This window comes from Cebidichthys violaceus, unplaced genomic scaffold, assembly GCF_023349555.1.
Source record: "Cebidichthys violaceus isolate CVI_PGR_0920_01 unplaced genomic scaffold, fCebVio1.0.p SCAF_37, whole genome shotgun sequence".
NCBI lineage: Eukaryota > Metazoa > Chordata > Actinopteri > Perciformes > Stichaeidae > Cebidichthys > Cebidichthys violaceus.
In genome coordinates this window covers 1554782-1582432 of record NW_027176561.1, presented here as the reverse complement: position 1 = coordinate 1582432, position 27651 = coordinate 1554782, and the positions used below count along the sequence as shown (strand labels likewise).

General features: G+C 44.2%; 3 protein-coding genes across 4 annotated transcripts in view; 1 reads left to right on the top strand and 2 right to left on the bottom strand.

The window, feature by feature from the left end:
* zgc:92140 (uncharacterized protein LOC447854 homolog) overlaps positions 1 to 4354 on the bottom strand; it is a 28207-nt gene extending 23853 nt beyond the window's left edge. The window contains exon 1 of the mRNA XM_068725945.1: positions 4130 to 4354. The gene's annotated coding sequence lies outside the window, so the exon portion shown is untranslated. The remainder of the gene's footprint in view (positions 1 to 4129) is intronic.
* A 1459-nt stretch (positions 4355 to 5813) lies between these two features.
* Positions 5814 to 17141, bottom strand: edem3 (ER degradation enhancer, mannosidase alpha-like 3). The gene is made up of 20 exons (XM_068726031.1): positions 15852 to 17141; positions 15691 to 15736; positions 15415 to 15515; positions 15153 to 15192; positions 14445 to 14557; positions 14067 to 14220; positions 13462 to 13596; positions 12548 to 12653; positions 12190 to 12287; positions 11810 to 11935; positions 11633 to 11716; positions 11278 to 11361; positions 10784 to 10908; positions 10328 to 10499; positions 10082 to 10227; positions 9832 to 9976; positions 9265 to 9456; positions 8815 to 8980; positions 8257 to 8442; positions 5814 to 6807 (listed from the first exon to the last, which is right to left on the bottom strand). The coding sequence occupies exons 1-20, from the start codon at positions 15938 to 15940 to the stop codon at positions 6404 to 6406; spliced, it is 2712 nt and encodes a 903-aa protein (XP_068582132.1). The 5' UTR covers positions 15941 to 17141; the 3' UTR covers positions 5814 to 6403.
* Positions 17142 to 18128: 987 nt separating this feature from the next.
* On the top strand, positions 18129 to 26953 carry npl (N-acetylneuraminate pyruvate lyase (dihydrodipicolinate synthase)). Of its 2 annotated transcripts, none has more exons than XM_068726033.1 (12): positions 18129 to 18230; positions 19822 to 19907; positions 22109 to 22182; positions 23795 to 23882; positions 23984 to 24041; positions 24996 to 25071; positions 25256 to 25348; positions 25450 to 25595; positions 25714 to 25760; positions 25853 to 25937; positions 26044 to 26083; positions 26196 to 26953. In XM_068726033.1, exons 2-12 carry the CDS (start codon positions 19837 to 19839, stop codon positions 26339 to 26341), a joined length of 924 nt encoding a protein of 307 aa, XP_068582134.1. In that variant the 5' UTR covers positions 18129 to 18230; positions 19822 to 19836; the 3' UTR covers positions 26342 to 26953. The 2 variants fall into 2 exon arrangements, with proteins under 2 accessions (XP_068582134.1, XP_068582133.1); XM_068726032.1 differs by lacking the exon at positions 18129 to 18230 and adding an exon at positions 19229 to 19487.
* Positions 26954 to 27651: the final 698 nt, after the last annotated feature.

Sequence of the window (27651 nt, the reverse complement as noted above, 5' to 3'; positions counted from 1 at the left end):
GAGTGAGAAAGTACCTTTTCATCACATTCACCAACAGACTGCTGCACACGGCTGATAGAGCCTAGGCCTACACACAAGGTCAAACATGCTTATGTTTTCTCATCCAAATCCATCTGAATTACTAACAACCCGACCCACCGCCGGCAAAATAAAAAGAACACCGGCATTGATATTAATTAGAAATCACAGCTAAGGAAAATAAATATCAATCTAGCGTAATTGGCGGGCTTGCCGCAGGATACTTAGCGATGTCATCTCGGATGTCAGTCTGTGTGTGAATGAAAACGCACCGAGACGGTTTTTTTTTCCAGCTGGAGAGAGACCTCCACCAACGCGCCGCAGACGAGGCCCGCGTCTCACGTCTCACCGTGCCCAAACAATGTTGTTCTTTCACATGCAAACCAGTGCTTTTCCTCGGCTATCATCCTGCACTGACACACACACACACACACACACACACACACACACACACACACACACACACACACACACACACACACACACACACACACACACACACACACACACACACACACACACACACACACACACACACAGAGAGAGAGCCGGGAAACCTTTCATTCAAAAGACTATTCAACAGAGACTAATGACACCTAACATGAGGCTGTTATGACTCACAATCCGCCGACAGCAGCTGTACTGGGTGATGCGACCGAAATCATTATCAGAATATTGATATGTACCTCGTACGGAAAAAATAAATAAATCACAGAAACAGGGTTTAGGCGAGGCAGCGCACAGCTGCTATGCATTAAATAAGACCAAACACTTCATATAACTAACTCTGCTGGTTTTTAATTGCAGCTTGCCCGGAATCCGTTGCTTTGCCACAACAGAAATGTATCAATTAGTCGACAGACAGACAATTAATTAGCAACTATTAATCAACGGTCCATCTTTTTGGTAATTTTTTTTCAAGTGATAAATGCCAAACATTTGTTAGTTCCAGACTCAAATGTGTTGTTTTTCTGTCATAAATGACAGGAAATTGAGGAAATGCCAATTAATTGGTTAGTCAATGGGCCGGGAATGATTCTGTAACTGCTTTGTTCATTTTTTTCTATCAAGATTTTCTATCATCCATCAAGCAAAAAAACCACCAAACATTCACCGTTTCCAGCTGCTCAAATGTGACGAGTTGCCAACTTACCAATGTTGACGCATCAAGCTGAATCAAAACTCTACATTGTTTGATCTTACAAAGACACGTTGAATTATATAAGTAAAAGACTCATCCCCTGTAGAACAGTAACTACAACTACAAGTAATGTTTGTGCACAAATCAGAAGAATCCAATGGTATGTGAAGCAGGAATGAGTTTAACAGTAGACCCACCTCTACTCAATACTAAACCAGAGAAAGCAGGATGTTTGTTGTCATTTATCACTTGTCTTCATTTCAACTGTTTAAGCTTTTATTGAAGGCTGAACGCTCCATTTCTGTTCTCACATCAGACCAACAGTGGAGTCGTCATTAACGAGGAGAAGGCCTGCGGAGATGCCATCAGAACCCATTTTTATCTACGGAGGAGATGGGAAACAGATGCGTTCTGTCTGATGGGAAAACACAGTGCAGGGATTCACACAGCTCTTCAGAGTGAGAATAAGAGATAAGAAACGAAAGGGGAAGAAAAACTGGCAAGCTAGAATCAGTACTGTCTCCGTGTCCCGTCACAACTGGTCTCTGAGCACAAACTGCACCGTAAACACAGTCGGGGGGGGGGACACACGGAGAGAGACGCTGCTTCATCACGGGACACACGCAAAGCATGCACGCAGGCTGCACAGCCAACCCCCGCTGACTCAAAAGGCGAGCAATCAGAGAGCAGACCAATGGCAGAAATAGCCCACATCCACCGACCTGCACGTCGACTGCAATGCAGACACACGTACGACCACTCGAACCAGAAATAACCAAGTGGATGATAGTGGCACAAGTGAAGTTGTTTTTTTTTTTTTGGGATGGGGGGGTTTCACGCCGCAGCATTTGCTGCTCGAGCTTTGATTATAGACAAAAAACCGATGGACCCGGCGTGGGCCTCTCACTCAAACTGGCAGAGTCGCAGAACCCGGAGGGATCGTGTTGCGCTGGCCTTGTGCTTTTTCTGCACCGCAATACGGACTTATACCTCATCCCACCTGACGAGCACCGAGCGCTGCCGGTCGGAGAGGAGCACGACGAGCGCAGAAGCAAAAAAACACACAAAACTGGATGCGAGAGAGACAGCCATGGGAACTCCCTCCCACGCCCACAGACACTCAGACATCCTGGTAACCATGGAACCCTCCACCTCCTCACACGGTGACATCACAGGTGTTGAATCATGACCCGTATAGAGGGGCCAAAGCAATCACCTGACCTGCTGTTAATCAACTCAAGGTGAGGGGGGCCACAGGTGGACCTTGGCCGGACCGGGGAAGATGATGGTGAGGATGATTGAGGGGGCGAGGAAGATGGTGGTGGTGGTGGTGGTGGTGGTGGTGGTGGGGGGGGGGGGGGGGGCACTAAGAATAGATCCTCAGAGAAAGAGAGGAGGGGAGAGAGGAGGAGTGTGTTTCAGTCTCTTTGGCTAGCCACCGGAAACCATAAGCCATATGTGAGCAACGACTCATGAGAGCGAGCACACACACACACACACACACACACACACACACACACACACACACACCACACACACACACACACACACACACACACACACACACACACACACACACACACACACACACACACACAGCACGCTCTGTGATGAGCAAGTGAGGGGGGCAGATGGATGAAGACAGAAAGATAAATCAAGTAGGCAGGGAGGTGGGGGGGTCGCAACATCCACTCACAGGATTGCTGGTACGTGATCGTAACCCCTGATGTAAGCCGCCGGTGACAGGATGCTATACGCTCTGTATCGCTGGCCACACCAACCTACTTTCACACCAGGGTGCTGCACAAACACCGAATGGATGTAATGGTCTGGTGTTGATCACACGGGGGGAAAATGTACAGCGGCGAGTGGCCATATGGCACGTTTAAACGGGCTGCACTTATCGAGGCCCCTGTGGTGATGTAGCGGGTATGATGGTGTCTGAGGAAGCGGGGAGGGATACTGAGTTTTAGTTAATGAGCTGCAAATGAGTCTGCATATGAAATCTAATTCTGGCTGCTGTGACTTTCCTATTATTATCCTGCAGCTCCTGTGTCTTCCCCTCTGAGGCAGACACATTGCAACAGCAACAACCTTCAGTACTTTAAAGAAAGAAAAAAAAAAAAAAACGACCCTACTGGTCATGTGTGGTGGTCTACAGGAGGCAATGGGTTTCTCCCATCATGCCATGGGAGCTGTGGGGCGCCCTGGCCGTGCAGCGGCGGCGGCGGCCCCCCTCCTGGCCCGGCCACAGAGCTATGTCCCGGGGCTTTGAGCTGCTGTAGCTCGGCTCAACAGCTGTGTCCAGCTGCGCTACATGGGAGACACTGGGCGCTTTGTTCCCCACAGGGGGGAGGCAGAGTTGTGGGCAGTGGAAGTGCAAACGAGTCTCCTTGTGTGTACACACATACAGTTTCGTTTCCACACGCACAAAAAAGAAAGGTTAACGGCCTGTAGCCTCGGTCAGCCCAGGTCCCCCCACAGCCCCCCCCCCCCCCCCGCACCAGACCGGTCCTACAGCGGCAGCAGGCGAGGAGGGAGGGGGGACAGCAGACCAGGATGTGTGGAAAATTTCAAATATACCCGTGCCAACGCTGTCCGAGCCGAGCGAGTGCATTCACACACACACGCGCACACACACACTACCCCCCCCCCCCCCCGAAGAAATGTACACATATCACTTGAATGCCCTCTTGTTGCTTTGAAATCGCCCGTGAAATGACGATATAAAGCTGCAGTTAGCGATGCAAAGCGAGCACCGCCAACAACAAAACATCGACAGATGCGAAAAAGCCCCAGTGTGCAGCAGGAAGGAAAGCGCCGGGTAATCACGGTGCACTCAGGAAACAACAACAAAAGAGAGGAGTAAAGAGAAGAAAAGAAGCCACGAGCGGGCGCGTGGTTTTTCCACGGGAGGATACGCGACACCTCCGGGAGATAGATTAACAAGTAATTCGCGCTAGTACTTACTCAGATGAACCGGATCGCCTCGGTCCACTGGAGGATCGCCGGGTCGGTTCTTCCGGCTGTGAGTCGGGCGGGATCTGCGCTATGGAGAGCGGAGAGCTCAGAGCCTCGAGGACTGAACGTAAACTGTGGCTTGCGTCATTTCACCAGGATGCCACTATTGCGCGCAGCAATGCAGCCATCTTGCCGAGGAGTGCCCCACCAAACTCACCAATCACTGCTGGACCCCGAGCTGCTGTCTTATTTTGAGCGATCCACCGCGAGCTCTTAGTATTTACCTTGTATGATGCAGTGGGAGATCTGAAGGAAATGCATTCACAGAAATTCTACTGTTTTTATTTTTTTCATAAAGATACTCAATGTTTGGTGTCACTTTATTCTAGTTGGTGTGAAATGAATTTACTCAAGTACACTACTTTATTTATGCTTTACTTAAGTATTTCAATGTTATGCTATTTATTCAATTTAGTGAGAAGTAGCTCCACCTCGACCAGCTGTGACATTACAAGGTAGATTACATGTTTGTGAATAACTAATCCACTAATATATACACAATAATATTCTCTTAAAGGGGCCGTTGTACCTAAAGTACATTTTGCAGGTAATACTTTTGTACCTTTAATTCATGGAATTTGAATGCAAGACATATATATACGTATATATATATATATATATATATATATATATATATATACATGTATATATATACATGTATATATATACATGTATATATATACGTATATATATATATATATATACACATGTATATATATACGTATATATATATATACACATATATATATATATACACATACATATATATATATATACATATATATATATACACATATACATATACACATATATATATATATACACATATTTTACCTTATTAAAAGATGTGAGCACTTCTTCCACCACTGCTGTAATCAGTGTGACAGTAACGCGTTGGTGCTAACTGAACATTTTCCAATTATATTTATGTTGACTCAACTGATTTTACGTGGGTGTCCGCCCACCGTTTATAGAAACATGCCTCTTGGGAAAAAAACTAATTTAAAAATAAAACCTTTCATTCAAATATTCCACTTTCCTGTAAAAGTCAACACGTGTTCAGTTTCTTCTGAAATTCCACATAATATTATATTAGAGCAGCTTCTGTATCATTTCAAAGCGGTGGAACATTCAAAACCCCTCAGCATCCATGTGAAGTAAAATCAGCCAAATCCATGAACCTCGGTGTTAAAATAGCACCAACTCAAATAATCAAACCAGTCTTCCCAATTTCCCTCTTCATTTTTTATTTCATTTCATCATGTTAATTTATTGGCTTATTTTGGCTCATCAGATCAGACAGATCTCATAGCGCCCTCCTGTGGCGCCTTATAGGTGTGGACTTTGTCCCACCACGCAGCTGAGGGTGCGTCTGCTCCACCCGATGTGGTCCAGAGGTTGTTCGTTTATGGGGGGGTGGGTGAGACCAGAACCTGAGCGAAGCAGCGCTATATTGTTTCAGTCACTATATCTTGACAAATACATATTTACATTGACAGATGACTTCATATATCCTCCAGAGAGATCAAGTTTGTGGTCGAGTCTATCTACCATTAAGCCACAGAAACCCTCCTGCAGCTCAGTCAGTCACTGCTCCCCCCCCCCCCCCCCCCCCCCCCCCCCCCACCCCCCCCCACCCACATGAATCAAGTATTTAACTCACATCAGGTACATACGATAAAAGGCCAAAGACCACAAAGAGAGTAAATGCATCATCACACATATTCATCACATTTTAAAATAAAATGAATTGGTCGATGGATTAATTATTAGTTGTTGGACCGGCATTCATTTGAGTCACAGACGCATAGAGAGAGCACCAGTGTGAGAAGTAATTTGGAGTGAAAAGTGAGACTGCTGCTACACACAGCGTCTCACTTAATGAATGACACGAACCTCTGTCTGGTCCGTGTCATTCATTAAGGTTTGTTATGAAACAGAAACAGAAAAAATTAAGAACAAAAAAACCCCAAAAAAAACGTGAGGTAAGAACCCCGGTCTCTCATCCCTAAACTACCGGGCCTAAAAAGGACTCCCTCGTGGTCCAGAGATACAGGATGTGGGCTGCGTTGGCACGTGATGCCATCATGTGAGACATCTCCGTCAGCTCCCTTTGAGCTCACCAGATTGACACTGGTGACTTGTGAAGATGCGTCGCCTCCAGGTTTCTCCCCACAGCGGGATCAAACCGCAGTCACGCGGCATCGACGCGCCCGACTACTGTCAGAGCTCATCCTTCTCCATCTGCTGGAACGCCTCCAAGTCTTCCCGCCAATCAGCCAGCAGTTCATCCACCGACTGGCTGCTCGAGTCCGTGTCGCCCTCGGGCTCCTCTCTGTCCTCAGAGTCTCTCTCCTCTTTGGGCCGAGCCAGATCAGCCTCTGTAGCTTCCTCTTCTGGTCTGACGTCCTCTGCGGGACTAGCTTCCTCCTCCGGTGGTCTAACTTCCTCTGCAGGACTTGTGTCTTGCTCCACAGGACTGACTTCCTGCTGCGATGGAGTGACCTGCTCAGGAGCCAGTTCGTCTACCTCCAACGTGCTCATTCGCGATTGGCCAATGGGTTCAAATGAGGTGGGAGTTGTTGCCTCAGTTAAGCAGTCTTCCTCCACTTCTTGCACGTCCACACCTGAAAAGAAAGGAGGAGTGTGAGACACACACACACACACACAAACAGACTTGTCCTCCTCCTCAGTCAGTAATCTATACAACGTGCCCCCTTGGTAGCCATTCTCAGTCAAAAATAGACGCGTTTTCCTTGTGAGGCTGTCAACTATAACAGCATGATGCTGATGGTGAGTCATGTTTCCCACAGAAAAAAAAAAGCCTTTCTTGCATAGCTGCTCAACCAAACTGAGAGTCATCTGTGAAAAGAAATCTGGCAAATAGTTAAACTGTGACTTTTGTAAAGATGTGGTTCGAAAAAAAAAAAGAAAAAAAAGTGTAAATCCGTTTCTAAAAACGTAGCCGCTTCTTTAAGTGCAGGTTGTACATGAGTTGAGGAGTCTGTGCTTTGTATGACACAGTCGTGTGGAATACTGCAAGGACGACAGGTAATGACTGTAAGGCTTTATAGCTAGAGTACAGACAGGCCATAAATACTAGGATTTGTAGTAAAGTGTCAATGCAAAAAAAAAAGCTGACCAAACACAAATTGGGACAACTTTTTCCAGAATCCATGTAAAAACACGATGGCTGGGTTTGGGGGTCATACCCCCCCCCCCCCCCCCCCCCCCCCCCCCACACACACACACACACACACACACCCTCTCCGCGCTGTCTAGCCTCGCCATGTGTAACTATTGGTTTGCTCCGGTGACACAAAACAGACATAAAGAGCTGCCATGTCCTCAGCTCTGAAGTTGGGAAATCAGAGATGACAATACTGTGACTGCACTAAGCTGTCCTATCAAACACAAACAGAATCCTGTGGTTAGAGGGCAGAGTGAGAGGAAGGGAGGGAGAGATGAAAGCATGACTGTAAAAAGGAGGGAGAACGGAGATAAAGGCGAGGGGGGGGGGGGGGTACAGAATGAGGACACCGGATGAAGAAAGAAGGAAAAGAATACTTACTGCCCTCAATCAGGCTGCCAGGAAGAGGTTTACCTTTGAATATGGTGGCTGCTCATCCAAAGGGGATAGGTTTTATGAAAAAAGAAAAAAAAAAAAAGAGAAACCAAGAAAGAGAGAAGAGGAGAGGAACTGTTACAGTCCACCACAGGGAATAGAGGGATTTGGCAAATGAGGAAGAAGAGGAAAAGAATGAGGATGCAATATTGATAAGTGTGTAAAACCGTTATAACCGCAGCTGGTGGGTGGCTCCGGAATGAGTCACGATCTCTGAGACTTCAAATAAAGCCTGTATCCCTACATCCTCATCTTTATTTCATGAAGCCAGCCACATAATGAGGCTCAGTCAGGGGAGAGCGATAGGTGCACCGATGTGATCAATCTCATCGAGAAGAGATCTAACAATTAGGAGTGGGAGTGTGTGTGTGTGTGTGTGTGTGTGTGTGTGTGTGTGTGTGTGTGTGTGTGTGTGTGTGTGTGTGTGTGTGTGTGTGTGTGTGTGTCACACCTCTGTCCCTGGCTTTGTCGCTCAGCAGCACCTCCACCTCCCGGTACTCCTTCAGCGCCTCCAACAGGATGTTGCCCTCCTTGTGGAAGAGGAAGAGGAGCGGCATGGTGATGTCGTCCGTGCTGCGGCCGTCTCCCGCCATCTGGAACAGGGGAGCCGTGTCGCTGCTGCTGCCCTCGTTGTCGTCTGGAAGGAGACGAAGAGAGCGAAAACACATGACGGAGAGAAATGGATCGATAATTAACCGACAACGACTTTGGTGAGGAATCAATCACTGACATTTTGTAGACGTAACGATCTAGTTTAAACTATTGTTTTGAAAAAAATAGATATGAGGTTTTATGGGTTGTAAAGTGAATCCCTAACTGTTTAGAAAGGTCCTATATTAGATGCAGATCACTGTTATCAAGCTTACTTGAGTTCTGCTGTATTATTAAGTTATTATCATGTAAAGGACCCTATTCGACCATCTGTCTTCTAGATAATCAATTTATAGAGGCCTAATCTAGTCACTGGGCAGCCCTCTTCCGTCTCCCGTCGTCAGCTGCTCGCACTCACCGATGACGATGCCCCCGATGGCGCCGGCCTTCTGGATGTGTCGGGCCTTCTCGGCAAACATACACTGGCCCCTCTGAAGCAGAGCGATGCGGCCCCGGACGTACTCGGCGTTGGTGATCTCGGTGCAGCCACTGTAGGGTTCCGCCACAGTCGCGAAGCCTCGTAACTGAACACAGACGCACACATTTTTGCAAAAAATGAAGGAAAGCATTTTCGATAGTATGGGGTGTACAGTGCTGCAGTTGCTCCACATGTTCTCGCTGCTAAAAAAAAACACACACTCATCTTTTCCTCTGCTTTGAATTAGGAAAATATCCTAGGCGAGGAAGAGCCTTCTTAAAAATACCAGAGAAAAGTGAGAGGCTCTCTTAGGAAAAAAAACAAAACAGAAGGAGAATTAAGTGCCCACTTGAAACCTGGCAGCTTGGCAAAGCTACAAAAGCCACTCACCCCTGTGGAACTTTTGGACAGGTCTATGCCAAACTGTGCTGGCCCGGCGGTCAGCACAACTCTGCCAAAGAACGGATGTGAGACAATCTGAATGGCTCTGGGAGGCAGCTGCTCTTTCTGCTGCTGGCTGGACAGCTCCATCATCTCCTGCATGAAGCGCACGCCGTCCTCCGCTGCTACCGCACTCACCGCCTGGGTGTGGGCGAGGAGACGAGTGAGAGGGGTTTAAAAAGTCAGGACGGAAAAAAAAAACGCCATGATTTGTAGAGTTGGTACAAAGGATATATCCTCCAGTAGCACAGCATGTTCGCTTTCTCATTTGCATTCAAATAATACAAATGATCATGAACTGTATCTTCAAATTTGAACAGGTAACCTTTACTCGTCAGCTCTAGAGTTATCGCTGTAGGTTTTTTGTGTTGCATCATTCCCATCCCTAGTATTTAGAACAAAACAGCTGAGGAGTAACATTCTATAAACAGACTTAATTATTCCAGCTCTGGATTCTTTTTAATCTGCCACTAATGAGAACATGCAGATGTTTATCTTTGTTGTCAAGCGGTTAACCTGCGTCGCATGCTGGACCAGCTGCACCCTGCCGTCCTTCAGGTGGATGAGACTGACTCCCATTCTCCTCAGCAGCTCCAGATGTTCAGGGTTGTTCGCCATGAAGTCCTGAGCCCTCAGCGGAGGACGGCCCATACCGGGCTCCCTGAAGAGGAGGACGAGGTTAAAAACATGGAAGAGGCACAGCAGTTGGGAGAAATAGATAAGCGCAGGCACAGGACCTGGTCACACCTGCAGGACGAGCACGTACCGGTAAGGAGCGGGGCGGGGGCAGCTCTTGTCCACAGCGCTGCGGATCGGTTCTCTCAGGTTACGGGGATACGCGGGGTCAGGAAACAGGAGGCGGGTGTTAGGGCAGGTCCAATCGAAGTTTGAGTCGTCCAGCTCCTCCTTGGACTGAAGTACCGTTTAGTAAATCACAGATTCGGTTAGGAACTGGAACGTGTACATGCTTTCATCAATTTCTCAAATATGAAATCATAACGGTGTCGAGTACCGTTCTGTTTGAGGGGATGGACGACGAGTGAGGGGCGGTGGAGAGGGACAGGGGCAGCAGGTGTGCCTCGGTCGTGAAGACGTAGTCCTCCACGTCAAACGGCAAGTCCTCCGCATCGGCAAACAGCAGGAACAGGTATTTGAACATCTCGGCGAGGAAGAAGGAGTCCATTCTGGCAGAAGAGAACAGACGTAAGATTATGGGGCACAGGGCTAACGCTGCTGGTTTATTTATCAGATAATCATGAAGGGCGTAGCAAAGTAGAGCCAAGGTTATCAGCTTACTGTAGATTCTGTATATGGAAGTTTTACAACATGTGACGGATATGTGGTACACTCGTGTTTTATAGGCTGCTCATTTTTATGTGATTATAGCAGCACTTAAATTATTCTGATTTTGCTTAAAAAAAAATATATATATATATATATATATTTTTTTTTTTTTCCACATCCTCACCTGTCCTCGTGGCTCCCAGTGCGTACGTCCTTCATTGCAGCGAAGCCGCAGGGAACACGAGCAAAGCGGTTGAGGTTGTCCAGGATGGTGCGACCGGCCTCCAGGTAATACGGGTCTCCTGTGGCCTGGGAGGATCAGAGGACAGTAGTGTGAGCATAACAGAGGACAGTACATAGGACTGTGAGGAAGGCTCCAGTGGAGTCTGATGAGACACAAAGACGCAACTCCCAATCCTAAGTGTTTCATCATATTATGTTCCCTTTATACATTTTTTTTTTACAAGACACAAGAATGCCAAAGGCAAAGTACTGGAGGCTGCTTAATAACTGCAGAAATGGAGATAGTGTGTCCGACATTTTGCAAATGAGTCCCAGTGTAATTGCAAGTTAAAAATAACGGAACAAAATCCGGTGAATGAAAATGGGCATTTACCCATGGACTGTAACAGCGGAAAGAGAACGTCTGCATTATGTCAAGCGTCCTTGATAAATTACCTTGTAAAGGAAATAGGTGCTCTCTGCAAACTCCGGCCTCAGGGGATGTTGGGCCCAGTGTACCCTGAAATCAGTAGTGAAGGCCTGGGGAGAGACGGAGAAGGACGAAGCGGTCAGCGTACCGGCCGGCGCTTCGTAATTACAACAGACACGCGAAGCCAAACTGCGGAGCGTAGTCGCGTGAAATGCAAGCTTGTTCACTTCCAAACAGTTACGGTTGACAACACAAGTCATATGGGGGTTACTCGACTCCGTGGTAAAATGAGGACAATGTGGTTCTTTTTTCTTTTTTTTTTGCGGAGCAGTCAAAGCCTAAGATGGCATTTAAAGTTGGACACACAGAGAGACAGATTACCTCTGGGAGGAAGTTGTGTTTCTTTGTAACTTGATACAACATCTCATGAGTCTCGATGGCAGGACGGATATCTCCCTTCAACACCTGGAACACGCACAGTATTGTACGGCGTTACCGTTACGGCACAAGGCGATATAGGAAGAGCAAAACTTTCAAATTCACGTGATCCGATCTGACCTGCAGTCCAGGGAAGAAGGCCAGCAGAGAGTCCATCCAGGTGCGAGCGGGAAGCAGAGGTTTGTGGATGTGGACGTCCAGCAGCAGTGGAGGCTGGCTTATGTACTTCATTATCGATGCATAGTGCTAAATGGGACATGCAAAGTGGAGGGGGCGATAATATTAACATATCGGTGATATACACAAATAGACATTTGAGTATTTTTCTTTACTTCTGTGCTGGAGAACTAAACAGAATCCTGAAGTGCATAAAAGTAGAATGTATTATGCTGTATGTTGGCGATGCCATAGTGAGATGCTATTATGCAGACAGAGGGGCATCAAATTACTCTGTACAAGTGTGTGTGTGTGTTTGTTTGTATGTGTGTGTGTGTCCTCACAATATTGAACCGCTGCAGAAACACGTCATCTCCCAAGAGGACGTAAGCCTTTAGCAGGTATTCATAGTACGAGTCAATTCCCGCTCCGACTCCGCTGTCTGGGGTGACACAATCAATCATCACACTTTTATGAGACAACAACAACAAAAAAAAAAAAAAATCAGATGATGTTCCATGTTTACCCATCAACCCTCTGTGACACCAAATCCACTCTCACCCAGACAGAAAGATTGCACCCTGATACTTGATTTTCACTCCCCCATGTCCTTGTCTCCTGTCCCCCTCTCTCATCCCCCCCACCGAGGTCTTCACCCCCCCCCCCCCCCCCCCCCTCCCCTCCCCTCCCCTCCCCTCTCACCCCTGCGGACCCACTCTCCAGAGTGGATGTTGATGGTGGTTCCCACCAGATTGCTGTTTCTCTGTCTCTTCTCCCACAGAAAGTCCAGAGCTCTCCGGGCATGGGCCTGTGAAGAAGGGTGCATTATTGATTTAAAAAAAAAAAAATGAAGTTTAAAATCAATCTACAGAAGTTGTCAACTGTGAGAGAGATTACAGTGATAGACCGTGTGCTTGATCAGCAGTTTACTGCTGCCAGGAAGTAAACCAGTGCAAGGAAAGGCTCTAATATCGTTGCACAGGGTAAAATATCAAAGTGAAATATTTCAGAGTACCACTGCAGCTACAGGGTCCCCTACCCTCATTTTCTGTTTGTATACAGTTTATACAGTAGACAACATTGAGATGCATCTATTTCCGTGAGATGCACATTGATCAACAAAAGAGAAGGAGATCTCGCTGAAGACGTGAGATACAGTATTCTACATTAAACAAGAGGGTTGTGTCTGAAACCTGTTCTGAAACAAAATGACAAAGTATAACCAGGCTAAACAAAGGAAGGCCAGCCACTCGTAAGGCGTGGCTGTTTAGTGCTGACACATGTCTGTTCAAATAGATGATGGCTTTCTTGCTATATAACAAGTTCTTTGACAGCAGTGACACCTGCAAGTTTTGTTTTTTTGTGTTACAACACGTGTTTCGCCGATAAAGAATTAGCTGTTGGTTTAAACTTTAAGTCAAAAGAGGAATTATGGACGGCTAAAATATATATTGCTTCATCATTTATAATACTTTCAGGGAGCATAACTCTGTTCACACTGTTGACTTATAACACCACGATTGTTGATATTTAAAATGGTTTCCTCTCTGACAACGCGGTCAAAGTTAGAAATAATTATGTTAATGTAGTCAAAGGAGGATCCTCTCATCCGATACCTCAAACACAGGCTCTCCAGTGAAGCGACTTAAGGCGGCAAACTCCAGGATGATGGTTCCCGCACACGCCGTGCAGGTGTCCGTTTCTGTGCCCGTTCTGGTCTCAGGACCCCTGACACCAAACTTCAGGTTCACCTGTCAGGTAGAAAGAAAAAAGAAAACATTACACAATCTGTTTTTAGAGTCACAGTTGGTTTGCAAGAGACATGTGCATGAAAACTCGTCGGACACGAAAACATGGGCGTTCAAAACGCTGTGACGGCAGCGAGCAGGGCGGTGAAGCGGAAAATTGAAATATGTAGCCATGATCTGAGAGGTTACAAAGGTCAATTTGACATATTGCAACACTGGAAATGTGTCAATGAGTTCAAATATATTCATTTTGTGTAGTACATCGTCAAATATGTTTGATATAGAGATTACTAAAACAGGATCTTATCTAAAAGAAATGTTTTTATCTTGAAAATTAAGATAATATGGGACTGCAGAGTGTTACATGCTTTTGTTGAACATCGCCACCTTACAAAGACTACAGTGCATGCCGGTGTGTTTCTGGTATTAAGGAGCAGAATGAAGGTATTTCTGTCTGTGGGCAGTTGTCTCACCCTGGGATAAGGAAGGCCACTGCTGGTGTTGAAGGCTGGCAGCAGTCGGAAGCCCAGGTCTTTGGCCATATGCAGGAGCTCATCCTGGTACCACTGCATGTGCTGACCTCCCTCCTTCAGCATCACAGCCATGGAGTGCCCTCCCAACAGACCTCTGAACACACACACACACACACACACACACACACACACACACACACACACACACACACACACACACACACACACACACACACACACACACACACAACGATCACATGTTAGGAATTAAGAACAGTGGTTTCTTATCACTTCTATGTGTTGCTGCCGGTCAGAGGGTAAACTTGCTGCGTTATTTCTTAACCATTAATATGCGTCGATTGTCTAATCCGAGCTCACCCAAGCACTCGTATGTTGGTTTCGAAGACCGATACCACGATGTCGTTGTCCAGCCTCACATCTGTCAGCACTCTCCTCACTGCAGCCTCAAACTCTGTCGTCTTGTTCAAAAGCTGGCAATGAGGAAACAATACAGGACTATAATAATCAGGCTTCATTATGGGTCATTTCATAGCTTAAAGGTGGACTGAGAGACTCAGGACATTCTTCAGACAACTGGTTAATTTTGATTGATTTCACTCTCAATTCTGCTAACCAGTACAGAATATTATATAATACAAAACCTCCATAGTGTGCTGTCCTATTCATATCTATTATCAATAAATCACAAAATACAAATTTGCCTCAGAGGGCTTCACACTCTGTACAGCATACAACATCCTCTGCCCGGGGACCCTCGCATTGGAAAAAAAAGCCCCACCCCCCAAAATTTATTTAAAAAAAAAAAAAAAGAAACCTCCAGGAGAGCAACAGAGAAGTGCAATAGATGTCATGTGTACAGAATTAACAACATAATAGAATTACAACATAGTATATCCATATGATATAAATGACACATAGGAGTTTAGTAATAGCAGTAGTAGCATCAGTAATAGCAGAATAACAACGTAATAATAACAGCAGCAGCAGCTATAATAGAATAATAAATATACAGCCTCACAATAATAACACCAAGAATTACTGGAAGACAACCAAACCAATACGCACCACCAGAGTATCCAGTGTGTCTATGAGGGTCAAAGAGAACCTACCAGAGAGAGAGAATTCATTAGCAATAATTAATGTAATTATATTTCATATAACATCATTCAACACAATGGTTATTCAGCAATGTGTATAATTTGTCTCCACCCTCCTCCACCTCTGGCAAGTGTTGAACCAGGTGAGGTGATCTTTGTGTGGACAGACGTCATCGTGGCTCCGCTCGTGCGTTCGGGTCTCACGGGACTAAAGGCAGCATGCTACTCACTTTCCCAGCGCGTCGTCTACGTCACCTCGGCTGGGTTCAAGCCCGCGAACTCTTCCTCTGCATGTCAGTGGCATCAGCTCATCTGCTGGGTACGCATGGTCCTGAGAAACACACACAAACACACTTTAAAGCTCGGTCTGATTAGACCTCAGTCATCTTAAAATGTACATATATCCAACATGAAAGGAGTTCTGCAAAGCTGCAGCAAAAAAAGGCAAATTGGAAACTAGAAATGTCTCTTTATGTGAAGAGATCCAGTGAAAATAGATAACTTACCATATAATTCTGATATGCATGGTCAAACATCTCAACCACTTGGTTCCTTTGTTGAGGGGAAATAAACAGACAAAAGTCAGCGTGGGGAACAGGTTTCCGGGGGATTCTCGCTCTGGGGAAGCTGTGTGTGTGCATTTACTTTTTTTTTTTCCCCAACTCACCTCAACCTGTGCCTCTCCTCCCGTGACATGGCCTGTCCCAGGCTGCATAGTGCTCCAAGCAGCATCAACGAAAACAGTACAGCCGGCATTGTGGTAGTGGGCAAGATCGCAAGCAATATAGATAAAACTACAGTTTGGCTCGCCTCTTGGTCAGTCCCAGAGCAAATAGCTAGTCATTACCGCTGCCCTAACCAAATAGCTCAAACTAACAAAAACTCCTAAGAAACCTACACCACCCCATTAATGTTATACCTCTGAGATCATGTTAAAGCACTTTGTTTGGCTTGGCCTAATATGTACCATTTAATCATGAATATGTACAGAAAGCTTCATGTAATCATGCTAATCTGTTGCTGATCTGTTTCTCAGCAGACACCAAAAACCAGACTACAACCCAATGACAGACTATGTACAATGTGCGCCTTCATGTGTGCACTTACAGTGAAAAACTGCAATCAAAGAAAATGGTTCCGAGGAATGTTGTTATATCAAGTAAACAGATATCAACAGGTAACTGATAGAGACGGACCGGGGCACTAGCTGTAGTGCACAGTTGGTTAGTCACACCTGTTTATTTTCCCAACCGGTGACCCGGACATACTGTACGCAGGTGTGACACGTTGACAAGCAAAATGATAACGTTACATGTGACTCTGCCACAAAGCAAACCCGCAAAAATCAAATGAATCCTGCGATCTAATGATGCAAATAACATCACAGGGTATTTTCTAGATGTAGTCTTCACGCAACAGCGATCAAAGAAACGTCTGTTCAGTTATCACGACACACAGTTAAGACTCACTGTAAACCCAAGCAAGAAACGCCGAATTAAAAATCCAAATCTTATTTCTGGTTAAAATCCCAATCCACAAATCGTTCACTTACTCCACACAATCTGCAGCCAAATAAACGATAAGTCCAACCAACAGCTCTTGGGAACTCCTGTGCATATTACCTTCCGTTATCTGTCTCTCATGTGTCAACTGTAAAACCGTAATAGATGCGAGTTAATTATTTTCTCCTCTTGACATTTCTCTTTCGTCAGCCACTCAAGACAAGCAGCCCAACACTTGTCGGGTTTTTTTAAGCCAGTTAGCCAGATGGGCTAACTAGTTTAGCGGGCGACAACGAACGGACGGACCAATAACACAAGGAAGTCAACAAAACCCGCGTCCATTGTTGAGCAGCAGACCTGATCGAGTCGATCTTCTCTGTCCTTCGGGTTATAGAGTGGTACAAATTACCCGTAAACTGCTGTTTCGCCAAGCTAGCCTGCCTTAAAGAAACCGGATGCCGTTGCGATAAAAACGTCAACAACATCCGCTTCCTGGTATCTAATGATCATGTGCCCTGAGTAATGCTTGTCAGGCAGTAGTTGCTGAGAGGCATATCGCCTCTCCTTCTCTGTGATTTGCAGACATAACTCTAGACGTGTATATAACCCCACTATTAAGCGTATTTAAAGGTATCGTAAGGTTAGCCAGCAGTTTAATAGCGTTTGAATGGGTCAAACAAGTAGTCAGTTACCTGAAAGTCAACACTACGGAAATAAAAAGTCCAGTGTGCAGACTGTAATTATTTGTGTTGCCTTTCGGTGGGTTAGGGTTGGAATTAAGTAAATCAGCATTAGATGCAGACGTTGCCCAAGGGAATTACCCACAATTCCTTGCAATGTGACGTTAAACACGAGGTAACCGGTAGAAGCATGGAGAGGTAAACAAAGAGGACGGCACAGGTGTGTTCAGCCTGGAATATTAAATTTACTCAGAAACATTAAGAGTTAAAGATGGAACAAAACATGAAATCAGAGGATATTTATTTATTTATTCATCAAATATTAGATGTTGTCATTGAAGCTGTTTTGACAAAAATAAGTAAATTAGATTATATGAAATGACCTCTCATTTTGTGAGGAAAGAGCCTGGAAGACGTTCAAATCAGGGAGTGAAAAATACAAAATAAATACCCACAGTTGTACATCATATTTTTCTGTCGTTGTCATGGTAACGTGATTTGTCCCATTCGTATTTACACCATTTCTAGACCTCACAGTTTCTCACACTCAATCATCCACCAGGTGACGTACAGGGTTTTAAGGCTTTAGGGGGGACAATTGGGATTATGTGAATCTGTCATCGCCCTCTCTCTGGCCAATCACAGGACTGTACTGTGCGTATTGGTCAAGGTGCGAGCCTGTGATTGGTCAAGCAGATAGAGGGAGTGGAGGGTTACCTGTTATGTGACGGGAACTAGTAAAGGTTGTTGGACCGGGACAGACAAAAGACTGTAAATAAAACGTGATGTTCACTTGTGAGTTTGCTCGGTGAGGTGTACGTTAATTAACCAGATAAAGCAAGGACTTCACTCTGTCTCCCACTCGTAAGTGGAACATTACATTATTAAGATATCATAACATCAGGTGAAGGCAGCACTAACGTTTTGTAAATGAAGGAACAACTACATTCAAACTTAAAAAAAAGTTTAAAAACTGTGTTTTAAACACCGTGTTTTCAGCCGTTTTTAAACATTAAAAAAAAAAGTTTGAAAACACGGCGTCTGCGTTCAAACGTGAGCTGCATAGTGTTTATGTCTGAGGCATATACAGCAAGACCTTGTTTCTCTATCTCGCCGTATTTTCGTGTTTTTAGGCTCGTTCCAGATGAAAGTGAAAGTAGACGAGAGCAGTTTTCAGCTGCTTTTCTAAATATCACCGGAGTTTCATACCAGAGTGAAGACAGATCAGATTAACTGTAGTTTTACATTTTATTAATTTTGTGATTCACCATATGGCTCAAATATGTTAATTGTAGGTCTGAACAACAAAAGGACCACAAACAATTTTCTTCATTTATTAGAAAGATTTGTCTTTTCATGATCTGATATTTCCCTCAATAACTTTTATTATGGAAACAATTCAAGTCAGCAGAATTGAGAGCTGGAGAGACGAAACACTTTTTACATAATGTATCTTCATTTCATTCAGTCACTTGAGGCTGATCATTCCTGAATATCGGGTTTGATGAGTTATATCATTTTAATTTCCCCCAAAACATGGAGCCTAAAAAAATGAATTCCAGTATTCAAGAGAAACCATAATCATCTGGGTTAATTAATAATGACATCACAACCAGAATTTCAAAACGTACATGCAAATAAGGTCAAAAGTGACCGCCTTAGGAAATTAATGGGAAACACTAGATGATGTCCATTCATCAGATGAAAAACAGCCCCATACACATCCACTTCAATAAAATTTGGTGATGATTAATGGTTTTTGTGTTAATTTAAGACCAGTTAAAACAGACAGGCAGGCAGGAGGGTTAAAAAATATTTCCTCGTTTCCTCTCTCCTCGCATGGTAAAGGAAAGGACGCAAGTGAGGGAAACGGGGATGCATTTAAGAGACTTGGGATATACCCTAGAATCTGCGGCCGCTCGACTCCGCGCAGGACGGGCTCATCTCAAACGAGCCTAATAACTACATTTCCCGTCACGCTTCGTGGCGTCACGTGATAGCTTCATGTGACCAACCACAGACTACATGTAAGAAGTTATCAACTATCACCCTTACCTACCGTTACTTACGACCCCAACATTAAACTGACACCGCGCAGAACGGAAACACGCATAGTCACAGGTACGTAAGCTTCCATGTGGGCCTGCTTCATGTTTTAGTTGCTTGTACACCACCGTGTATCCTGTTGTGGCATGATGTAGTGTTTCTGAAACATGTGCTGTTTCACAACAAGGCGTGCTGTTAAAAGTGAACACTGGGCTGACAGCTCTTTCCTTGTTATTTTCCTTCTTTTGTACCGTCACCTCTCACTGTCTAATGTTACGCTGGAGTATACTTTCTCACGTTATTCCGTAACGTTAGCTTCACGCTTTTCCATTTCTTTTGTACCTTATTCTGTCTTTGTTTATGTATTTCTTACCCACCTGTGACATGTCTGTTTGTTTGCATTTGTCAGGTAGCAAAATCAGTCATGGGTCCTTCTGCTGAAAATAAGGTAACAGGCCTATTTGCAGCCACGTTTACTCCATTCACCACTCAAGGGTAAGTAGCCTTTATGAACCACTTCACCGTGTCTGCTTGTTTTTCCGGTCTACCTGGTGTTATTAGTGTGGCGTTAGTGCGTGGATGTAGCCTCACGCGAATACGTTTTCGTATTAAAACGATCTCCGTCCGCAATAAAAACGAGTATCACGTGACTATTCACGTACACTTGGCACGCGGGTGCCGGTGTAAACAGGAAGTAGATTGGTTGCTTAGTTAAACAAAACACGACGGAGTAATAAACACTTACACATAAACGGTTTATAGGTTATGGGTCCTTAAATGTGGTCAACACACGTCTCTCACTCGTTTCCGTTCTCACTCGTAGCTCTGCTGGTGGCTGAAGTCTCTGTCCTACTGGAGAGCAATTCATGTTTTGTTCCTTTTATAGTGTGTGTGTGTGTGTGTGTGTGTGTGTGTGTGTGTGTGTGTGTGTGTGTGTGTGTGTGGACTTCACAATAGTTGTGCAGAACAAAATACGCATTAATAAGGACAGGAAAGTCCGTTTTGTGTCCGTCCTCCTCAGCCGTTAACCGTGCCTTCAGACGGCCGCTCCGTAGGTCGTTAGTCGCTCCAATAACAGCTGCTTCCTCAGCAAACATGCAGACTTTAAACATTGCAAACATGCAGCCTTTAACGGTCGTCCGTGTTAAAGTAACCGGGGTTACATCCCAGTCTCTTTATTGTCATTTCCCTGCTTGAGCCGAAAGTTGTTCTGCTCCGCCATATTGACGGCCGCCCCAAAGCTCTTATTTCTGATCTGAGGAGCGAGGAGGGATCTCCGAGGAGCCACGAGCGAGGACGCACGAGAACAGTCTTCCAGGAATTGTTTTTTTAAGGGCCGACACGCCCCCTCGTTGTTCATCAGTTATGTGGTTCGACGCTGAAGCCGACCGGACTGATCAGATTTTTCTAAATATCACTGGAGTTGACAGATCACAGATTCAACTCTAGTTTTATATTTGATTAGTTTTCTGATTCACCATCTGGTTTAAATATTGTTCGTTGTAAGTCTGAACAACAAAAGGACCACAAACAACTTTCTTTAGAAAGATTTGGCTTTTCATGATTTGATATTTCCCTCAATAACTTTTATTATGCAAACAATTAAAGTCAGAGAGAGCTGGAGAGAGGAAACACTTTTTACATAATTTATCTTCATTTCATTCAGTCATGTGAGGCTGATCGGTCCTGAATATCGGGTTTGATGAGTTATATCATTTTAATTTCCCCCAAAAACATGGAGCCTTAAAAAATGAATTCCAGTATTCAAGATAAAGCCATAATCATATTCTGGGTTAATTAATAATGACGTCACAATCAGAATTTCAAAACATACACGCAAATAATGAATGTATATAAACGCATTCTGCCGGTATAAATCCTTCCTGTGCTTATAAACAGGACACGGAACACAGTTTGTTAAACAGACTACAGAGATAAATCACCTCTACAGTGATGATTACTGTGTCTTTATTCATTTTTAGTATTATTAGTTACTATTATTAAGTACAGTGATCATGTATACAGACACAAACTTATCTAAAGTCTCTCCAGCTGTTAAAGCTGACTGACAGCTGATCACAGCTGTGATCCAGCTGTGATCAGCGGCCGCCGTCATCAGAAACAGACGTCGCTTCACGTGACTTAACTGAGGAAAGGACGTCTCGTGTATCTTAAAACATATTTCTTTGTTTCTTCTCTCCTCGCATTGGTTTCCTTGCGTCTCTCCATGCATTCCTGGTGGGAGGGACGAAGACGCAAGGAAAGGACGCAAGTGAGGGAAACTGTTGTCGTTTGTGGTTTTCCGGGAAAGGCTCACGTGATAGGGCCGTGACGAATCGGGGAAGGACACGACCATGACTGCTAAGAACCAATCAAGTAGCGTACGCGGGTGTCTACGTCATCGCTTACAAACTTGTGCGTTTACGGCGTCCACGCGAAGAGGCAACCCCGGAGTTTTCAAGCTTATCCGTAGTGTGGACGCTCAGTGTAAACGTAGCACAACGTGTGCGTTTTCAAATGCAAACGTAGTCGTGAGTGACATGTGTTGTGTTGGTGAGAAAGTGTTGTGAAGTTAAAAGTGAGGAATGAGGCGTGTGGAAAACTGTGGCAGCCTCCTGTAGATCTGAGGCACTATTGCATGTTTATTTTTATTTTTTTGTGTGCAAAATGTGTATGCCTACGTTTTCCCAAAACAGTGAAGTCAACCTAGTAGAGATTGGACCTTATATTGACTACTTGAGAGAGAAGCAAGGTGTTAATAACATATTTGGTAAGTTTAAAGGTGGATCCTTTCTTCTGATATCTGTCATTTTCCGTTTCCCTATCTGAATCATCCCCAAACTTGCATGCCTTATCTTGTTGGTTTGTAGACTTGTCAATGTGTTTGTCCTCTGTTCACCGTGTTAACCCTTAACTCCGGTAGCATTCTGGAGAACCGAACCTCAGTCGGTTAGTTGTTAGTTTGGGATTAAACACTCTGACAGCAACTCTACATACAGACATTTTTACAAAACATTCAAAAGCTAAGAAAAGAACTCTTCTGAAGGCTTTCGTTTCATTTCTTTTTCAGAAGCTCGTGATGGTTTACATTTTGAACGCACTAGTTTCGACAATTCAACCGCCTGTGACTACAATAGAACCACCAATTATTTCAATAATAATTCTAATTTCCTTTCAGCCACATAATCCATTTTACATGCGGTGTGTTAATACCAGAGAGCAGAGCTGTCATCGAAACCCTATTGCTTCATAGTGTGTGATTTTCGTTATTATTTCGTCATCAGCTTCAGTCTCATTTCCTTAAAAGAACATCCCACTCTTTCTTGTGCAATTGTTCTTACATTTAAAAAAAAAAAGTGTCTACCTACCTTTTTTTTTAATTCAACTACCTAATATTTTAATAGAATTCTACCATTTTAAAAACGATGATCCCGACTACATGGTAGTGTGATCCAGGGCCTTGTGGAGGAACGGATACATGTGACTCACTAAAGCCCAGTTTGTCCTCGAGGCCCGACAAACCGGTTGGATGAACAACCTTTCTCTTCGTCTGTTTTCCCTGGAACAGAGGCAACATTACATTACATTTACCAGACGCTTTTATCCAAAGCGACTTACAATTCAGTATCTATCTACCGTGGGCGCAGCTACGGGAGCAATTTTGGGGTTAAGTGTCTTGCTCAAGGACACATTGACGTGAGACTATGCCGGGGATTGAACCGCCGACCCGCTGATTGAAAGGCGGCCCTGCTCTCCACTTAGCCACAGTCACCCCGATGACGGCAAAGATGCCTAATCAAAAGCTAATCGGTGTTTCCTGCGTGTCGATCGTGGCTCTGATCACCGTTTCATTTCACACTTTACTCAAAACCCGATGAATCATCTCAGTTCTCGCTAAGCTCCTCCTCTACCCAGCAGAGGATGTTTGTGCTGATCATGCTCTTTCTCGTCTCACTGTCGTTGTCTGCATCACCGCTCATTACCCGTGTAATTGTTTTGTCCTCGTACTAATTGCACACTCAAGTCGTCCTGGTGGTGGATCCCTCTATGAACAGGCCCCATCAGAGGTTTCTTCCACTTTTTTTATTTTTGCAAAAAGATCTGGTGGTGCTACCTATGCTAACCATGGCAATGTAGGTTAAATAGTCCTTTTATTACATTTGTGTGTGTGTGTATGTATGTATGTATGTATGTATGTATATATATATATATATATATATATATATATACACACACACATATATACACGGTGCAATTAGATTAGTCTCTTGCTTTGTTTTCTTTCGTTTGGATTTAGTATGACACACTATAATGTGTTCTGTTTTTTTTTTTGTGATGTGGAAAACAGTATCTAAATAAGACAAGAGTGTACTTGCTTTCAGTGAATGGGACCACCGGAGAGAGCATGTCTCTCACTGTAGCAGAGAGGAAGATCCTGGCTGAGGAGTGGTGTCAGAAAGCCAAGGGAAAGTAAGTCGTCACGGGGGCGGGGGGGCCTCTATCAGGGGATTTATTCCGTTTGTTGAGTCTAATGCGACAGTAAATCAACAATTTCTTGTGTGTGTCGACAGGTTAGATCAGGTGATCGTGCACGTCGGCTGCATGAGTCTTAAAGACGCCAAAGAACTGGTGAGTTGCTGCCTTTTTAGCGATGTGAACATTAAACACAGATATCTTACCAGGCTTACTGCAGTCAATCTGGCTTATTTTCAGGAAATGTTTAAATGAGAGAATGAAAAGTTACCATGGAAACGTATCCCCCAAGACCAGCCTGGTCCCAGTCAGGCTGGTGAAAAAAAGGAAGCGATTTAAGTGCCATCTCATTATGAGTTTAGTTTATTCATTTTATCGGAAAAACATGTTAATTTCCACTTTCAATGCCGCGCTGACAATTCTGCATTTGGGGTCCTTTGGATTTTCCGGAGGTAGTGTTCAGTCCTGGAGGTATTGATGATAAAGTCTTTTAATATGTTTTTATGGTGCTTGCAATTCCACTCGGCCTGCCTCTCCTGCTTAGTTCAGTCGGCGATGTCCCACATTTTTCAAGTCTTTTCGACATTTAATTTTGTTTAGTGTTCAGACGTGCAGACGGTAAGAGCGACCGACTAGAAAAGACGAGACGGCAAGTTATGTCAGACCGTTCCCTGGTTCTGAGCAGCTGCTTTTGTACGGATTGAACAAACAAGAAGTTCTTAAGTTGGCTTTAGAGATGCTGGTTGGCAGATTATGTTTGTTCAAAACAGCTGTTTCCACTGTTTATGCTAAGCTAACAGACTGCTAGCTGAAGCTTCATATTTAACAGACATCTTTAAACATCTTCTCGTCAAACTCTCTGCCAGAAAGTATTGAACTATTCCTTTTAAACCAGTCTCAACTTGAATGAGGAAAAGAAAACAAGCAACAGAATTTGTTGAGTACGTGACCCCGAGCTGCTTTAAATGGTTTTTGGTTGGAAATTTGAGAACTAAACCGTAGATCAAAACACTACAGTGATCGTATACTGTATAAACAAATGTAATATATCCACTATAGCAGCAGCAGCTACACATTGTTTTAGTTTTTGTTTTTGTATGGTCCCTCCAGGCAGGACATGCAGCGCAGATCGGGGCTGATGCGATTGCCGCCATGGCCCCGTTCTTCTTCAAGCCCAGAAATGCAGGTATGCGCTTTTAATGCGGATTTAATGGAGGGGGTGGGATTTATTTTCACATTTTCAAATGCAAGTTCACACCCACTGATAATGTGCGCAGCTGAACACACACGTTCACATGTTATTCACATGTCAGTACTGCGTTCGTTTCATGCTTGTTGTACACGTTTCTTTCCCTTTCATTCTGCTTCAGACGAGTTGAGGTCGTTCCTCCAGGAAGTGGCTTCGGCTGCCCCAACTCTGCCTTTCTACTATTATCATATTCCATCTGTCACCGGTGTAAATAGTAAGTGCCGCTGAGGATTGATTTTGCGGTTGCATCCCCGACCATGACTGACTGATGGTATACTGAACGTGAGGCGCTCTTTCTTTTTGTCTTTTCTTCAGTGCCAGTGAGAGATGTGTTGGAAGGTATTGAAGAGCTCATTCCCTCCTTCAGAGGCGTGAAGTTCAGTTCTTGTGACCTGATGGACTTTGGCTACTGTGTCAGCGACAGTCCGCCTCACCGGTCCTTCCTCTATGGCGCCGACGAGGTCAGCTCTTTCTCCATCTTCCGTATCTGCTTATCTTGCAAGATGTTTTTTTACGACTCTTGACCTCCAGCACAGAGCCGGCCTAAAACAAAGTTTCTGTCTTTTCTTTTTTTTTTAGCAACTGCTTGCAGCTTTGGCTATGGGGGCCGATGGAGCAGTTGGGAGGTCCGTGTGTGATCCTACATAGTGCTTCATCTCCTTTTTCGTTCACTCTGGTTAACAGTTATTTTACATGCATTTCATTTGTCTGCCCGCAGCACTTACAACTATGCAGGACGTCATTTCAACAAGCTCATGTCGGCATTTAAGGACGGCGATGTTGTCCAAGCCAGGAAGATACAGGTACCGTCCATCTTGCTGCTGTTGCTCCCAACTTCACTTTGATCTTTTTTTTTTTTTTAACATTTACTTTGTTTGCTGACATCTTTTGTCTCATTTCCATGAGCAGTTCCAGATGCAAGAGCTCCTCTGTTACGCCATGAAACTTGGTGAGCGGCGCCTGTCTCATGGTGTTCTTCACTCATATTAGATGAATGAATGCTGCTGTGCTATAGAAGTCTTTCTCCACCTTTTTTAAAACTGCCTGATTGTTATTGACAGGCTTCGACGTGGGAGTGAACAAGCAGCTGATGAGCGAGTTGTCGGGCCTGAGCCTCGGGCCGCCTCGACTCCCCGTGACGCCGTGTCCTTCTGCTCACGCTGGGCTCATCGTGAAGAAATATCATCACATTTTTGCTGACTGTTGATATGTTTCTATCTGGATTGTTCAAATCCATCATTGGGTCAACACAAGCACATTTACACCTTGAATCAAACGTTACTGTTAAATGAGATGTTTTTTCAATCAAATATGTTAACCGATATTTTAATCTCCGTTTTTATGATTTCTTAAATGTAAGAATAACTAACTCAGGGAAATGTGGCACTTTTGTTTCTGCTACATGTAGGAAAACGGGGACTGGAACTTAAAAAATGATCACAGTGAACCATCTTAAGAAATGTGAAAGGAAAGAGTCAAAGCTTTACTGACTCATTGTTTTCGTGTTTGAGGTTCGTTGGATGTTTTGCCACCGGTGAAATTGAAAGTTCAGCATTATTTTTCCACTTTGAAAAATAAAAAAAAGTTATGGAAAAAGCCCGACATGAAGCTCTCTCCATCAGAGGGACGATAACAGAGACAGAAGGAACGCTGTGTCATGAAAGAATAAACACTCCAGAAAAGGGAATGAAACCTCTTGGTTGTCAGAAGGGAGCATAGAACACAGATTCAGCCTGTTTTGAGTTAGAATTCATACTGTTTGTTGTGTTTAAATAGATGCTTTTTGACTTATTACTTATTAAAGGGCAATATACTGAAACATTTCTCTGGTTTGTATTATTATAACAATTAATCACTAATTTCTTACTAGTTAATGCGTTGATCTATGTGGTGGTCCAGATTAGTGTGTGTGTGTGTGTGTGTGTGTGTGTGTGTGTGTGTGTGTGTGTGTGTGTGTGTGTGTGTGTGTGTGTGTGTGTGTGTGTGTGTGTGTGAGAGAGTGTGTGAGTGAGTGAGTGAGTGAGTGAGTGACAGACAGACAGACAGACAGACAGACAGACAGACAGTGCAGCTATGTCCATGCCAGTGAGTGAGTCTCCTGGTCGTGTTGTCTAGTCAGCTGGAAATTCTGCACTGTCTGACTTTTTTTTTTTTTTTTTTTTTTTTTTTTTTTTTTTTTTTTGATCCTTCTCTCTAGCTCTGTATTCACTAACATTTCCTTGAAATGCGTAATAGTTTGATATTCTTTTAGTCCTGGAGTCTCTGCAACTGCCTGTAGTTTGATTATTTATATCAGCTGACAATTCAATATAAAATCTGTTGTGGATTTGTTTTTGCTGGTTACATTTGTTTGCTTAACAGTTCAAGCAACTTTCAAGAAGTCCTCTGAGAACAAGTAATATCCTGTTTGCGCTTCTCACATGAGTTTACAGATTGCCATAAAATTCTGCCTATTGTAGACAAACCTCATCAGTGGATGGATCCCCCCCCCCCCTTATCTAGAACCACTCGTTCTAG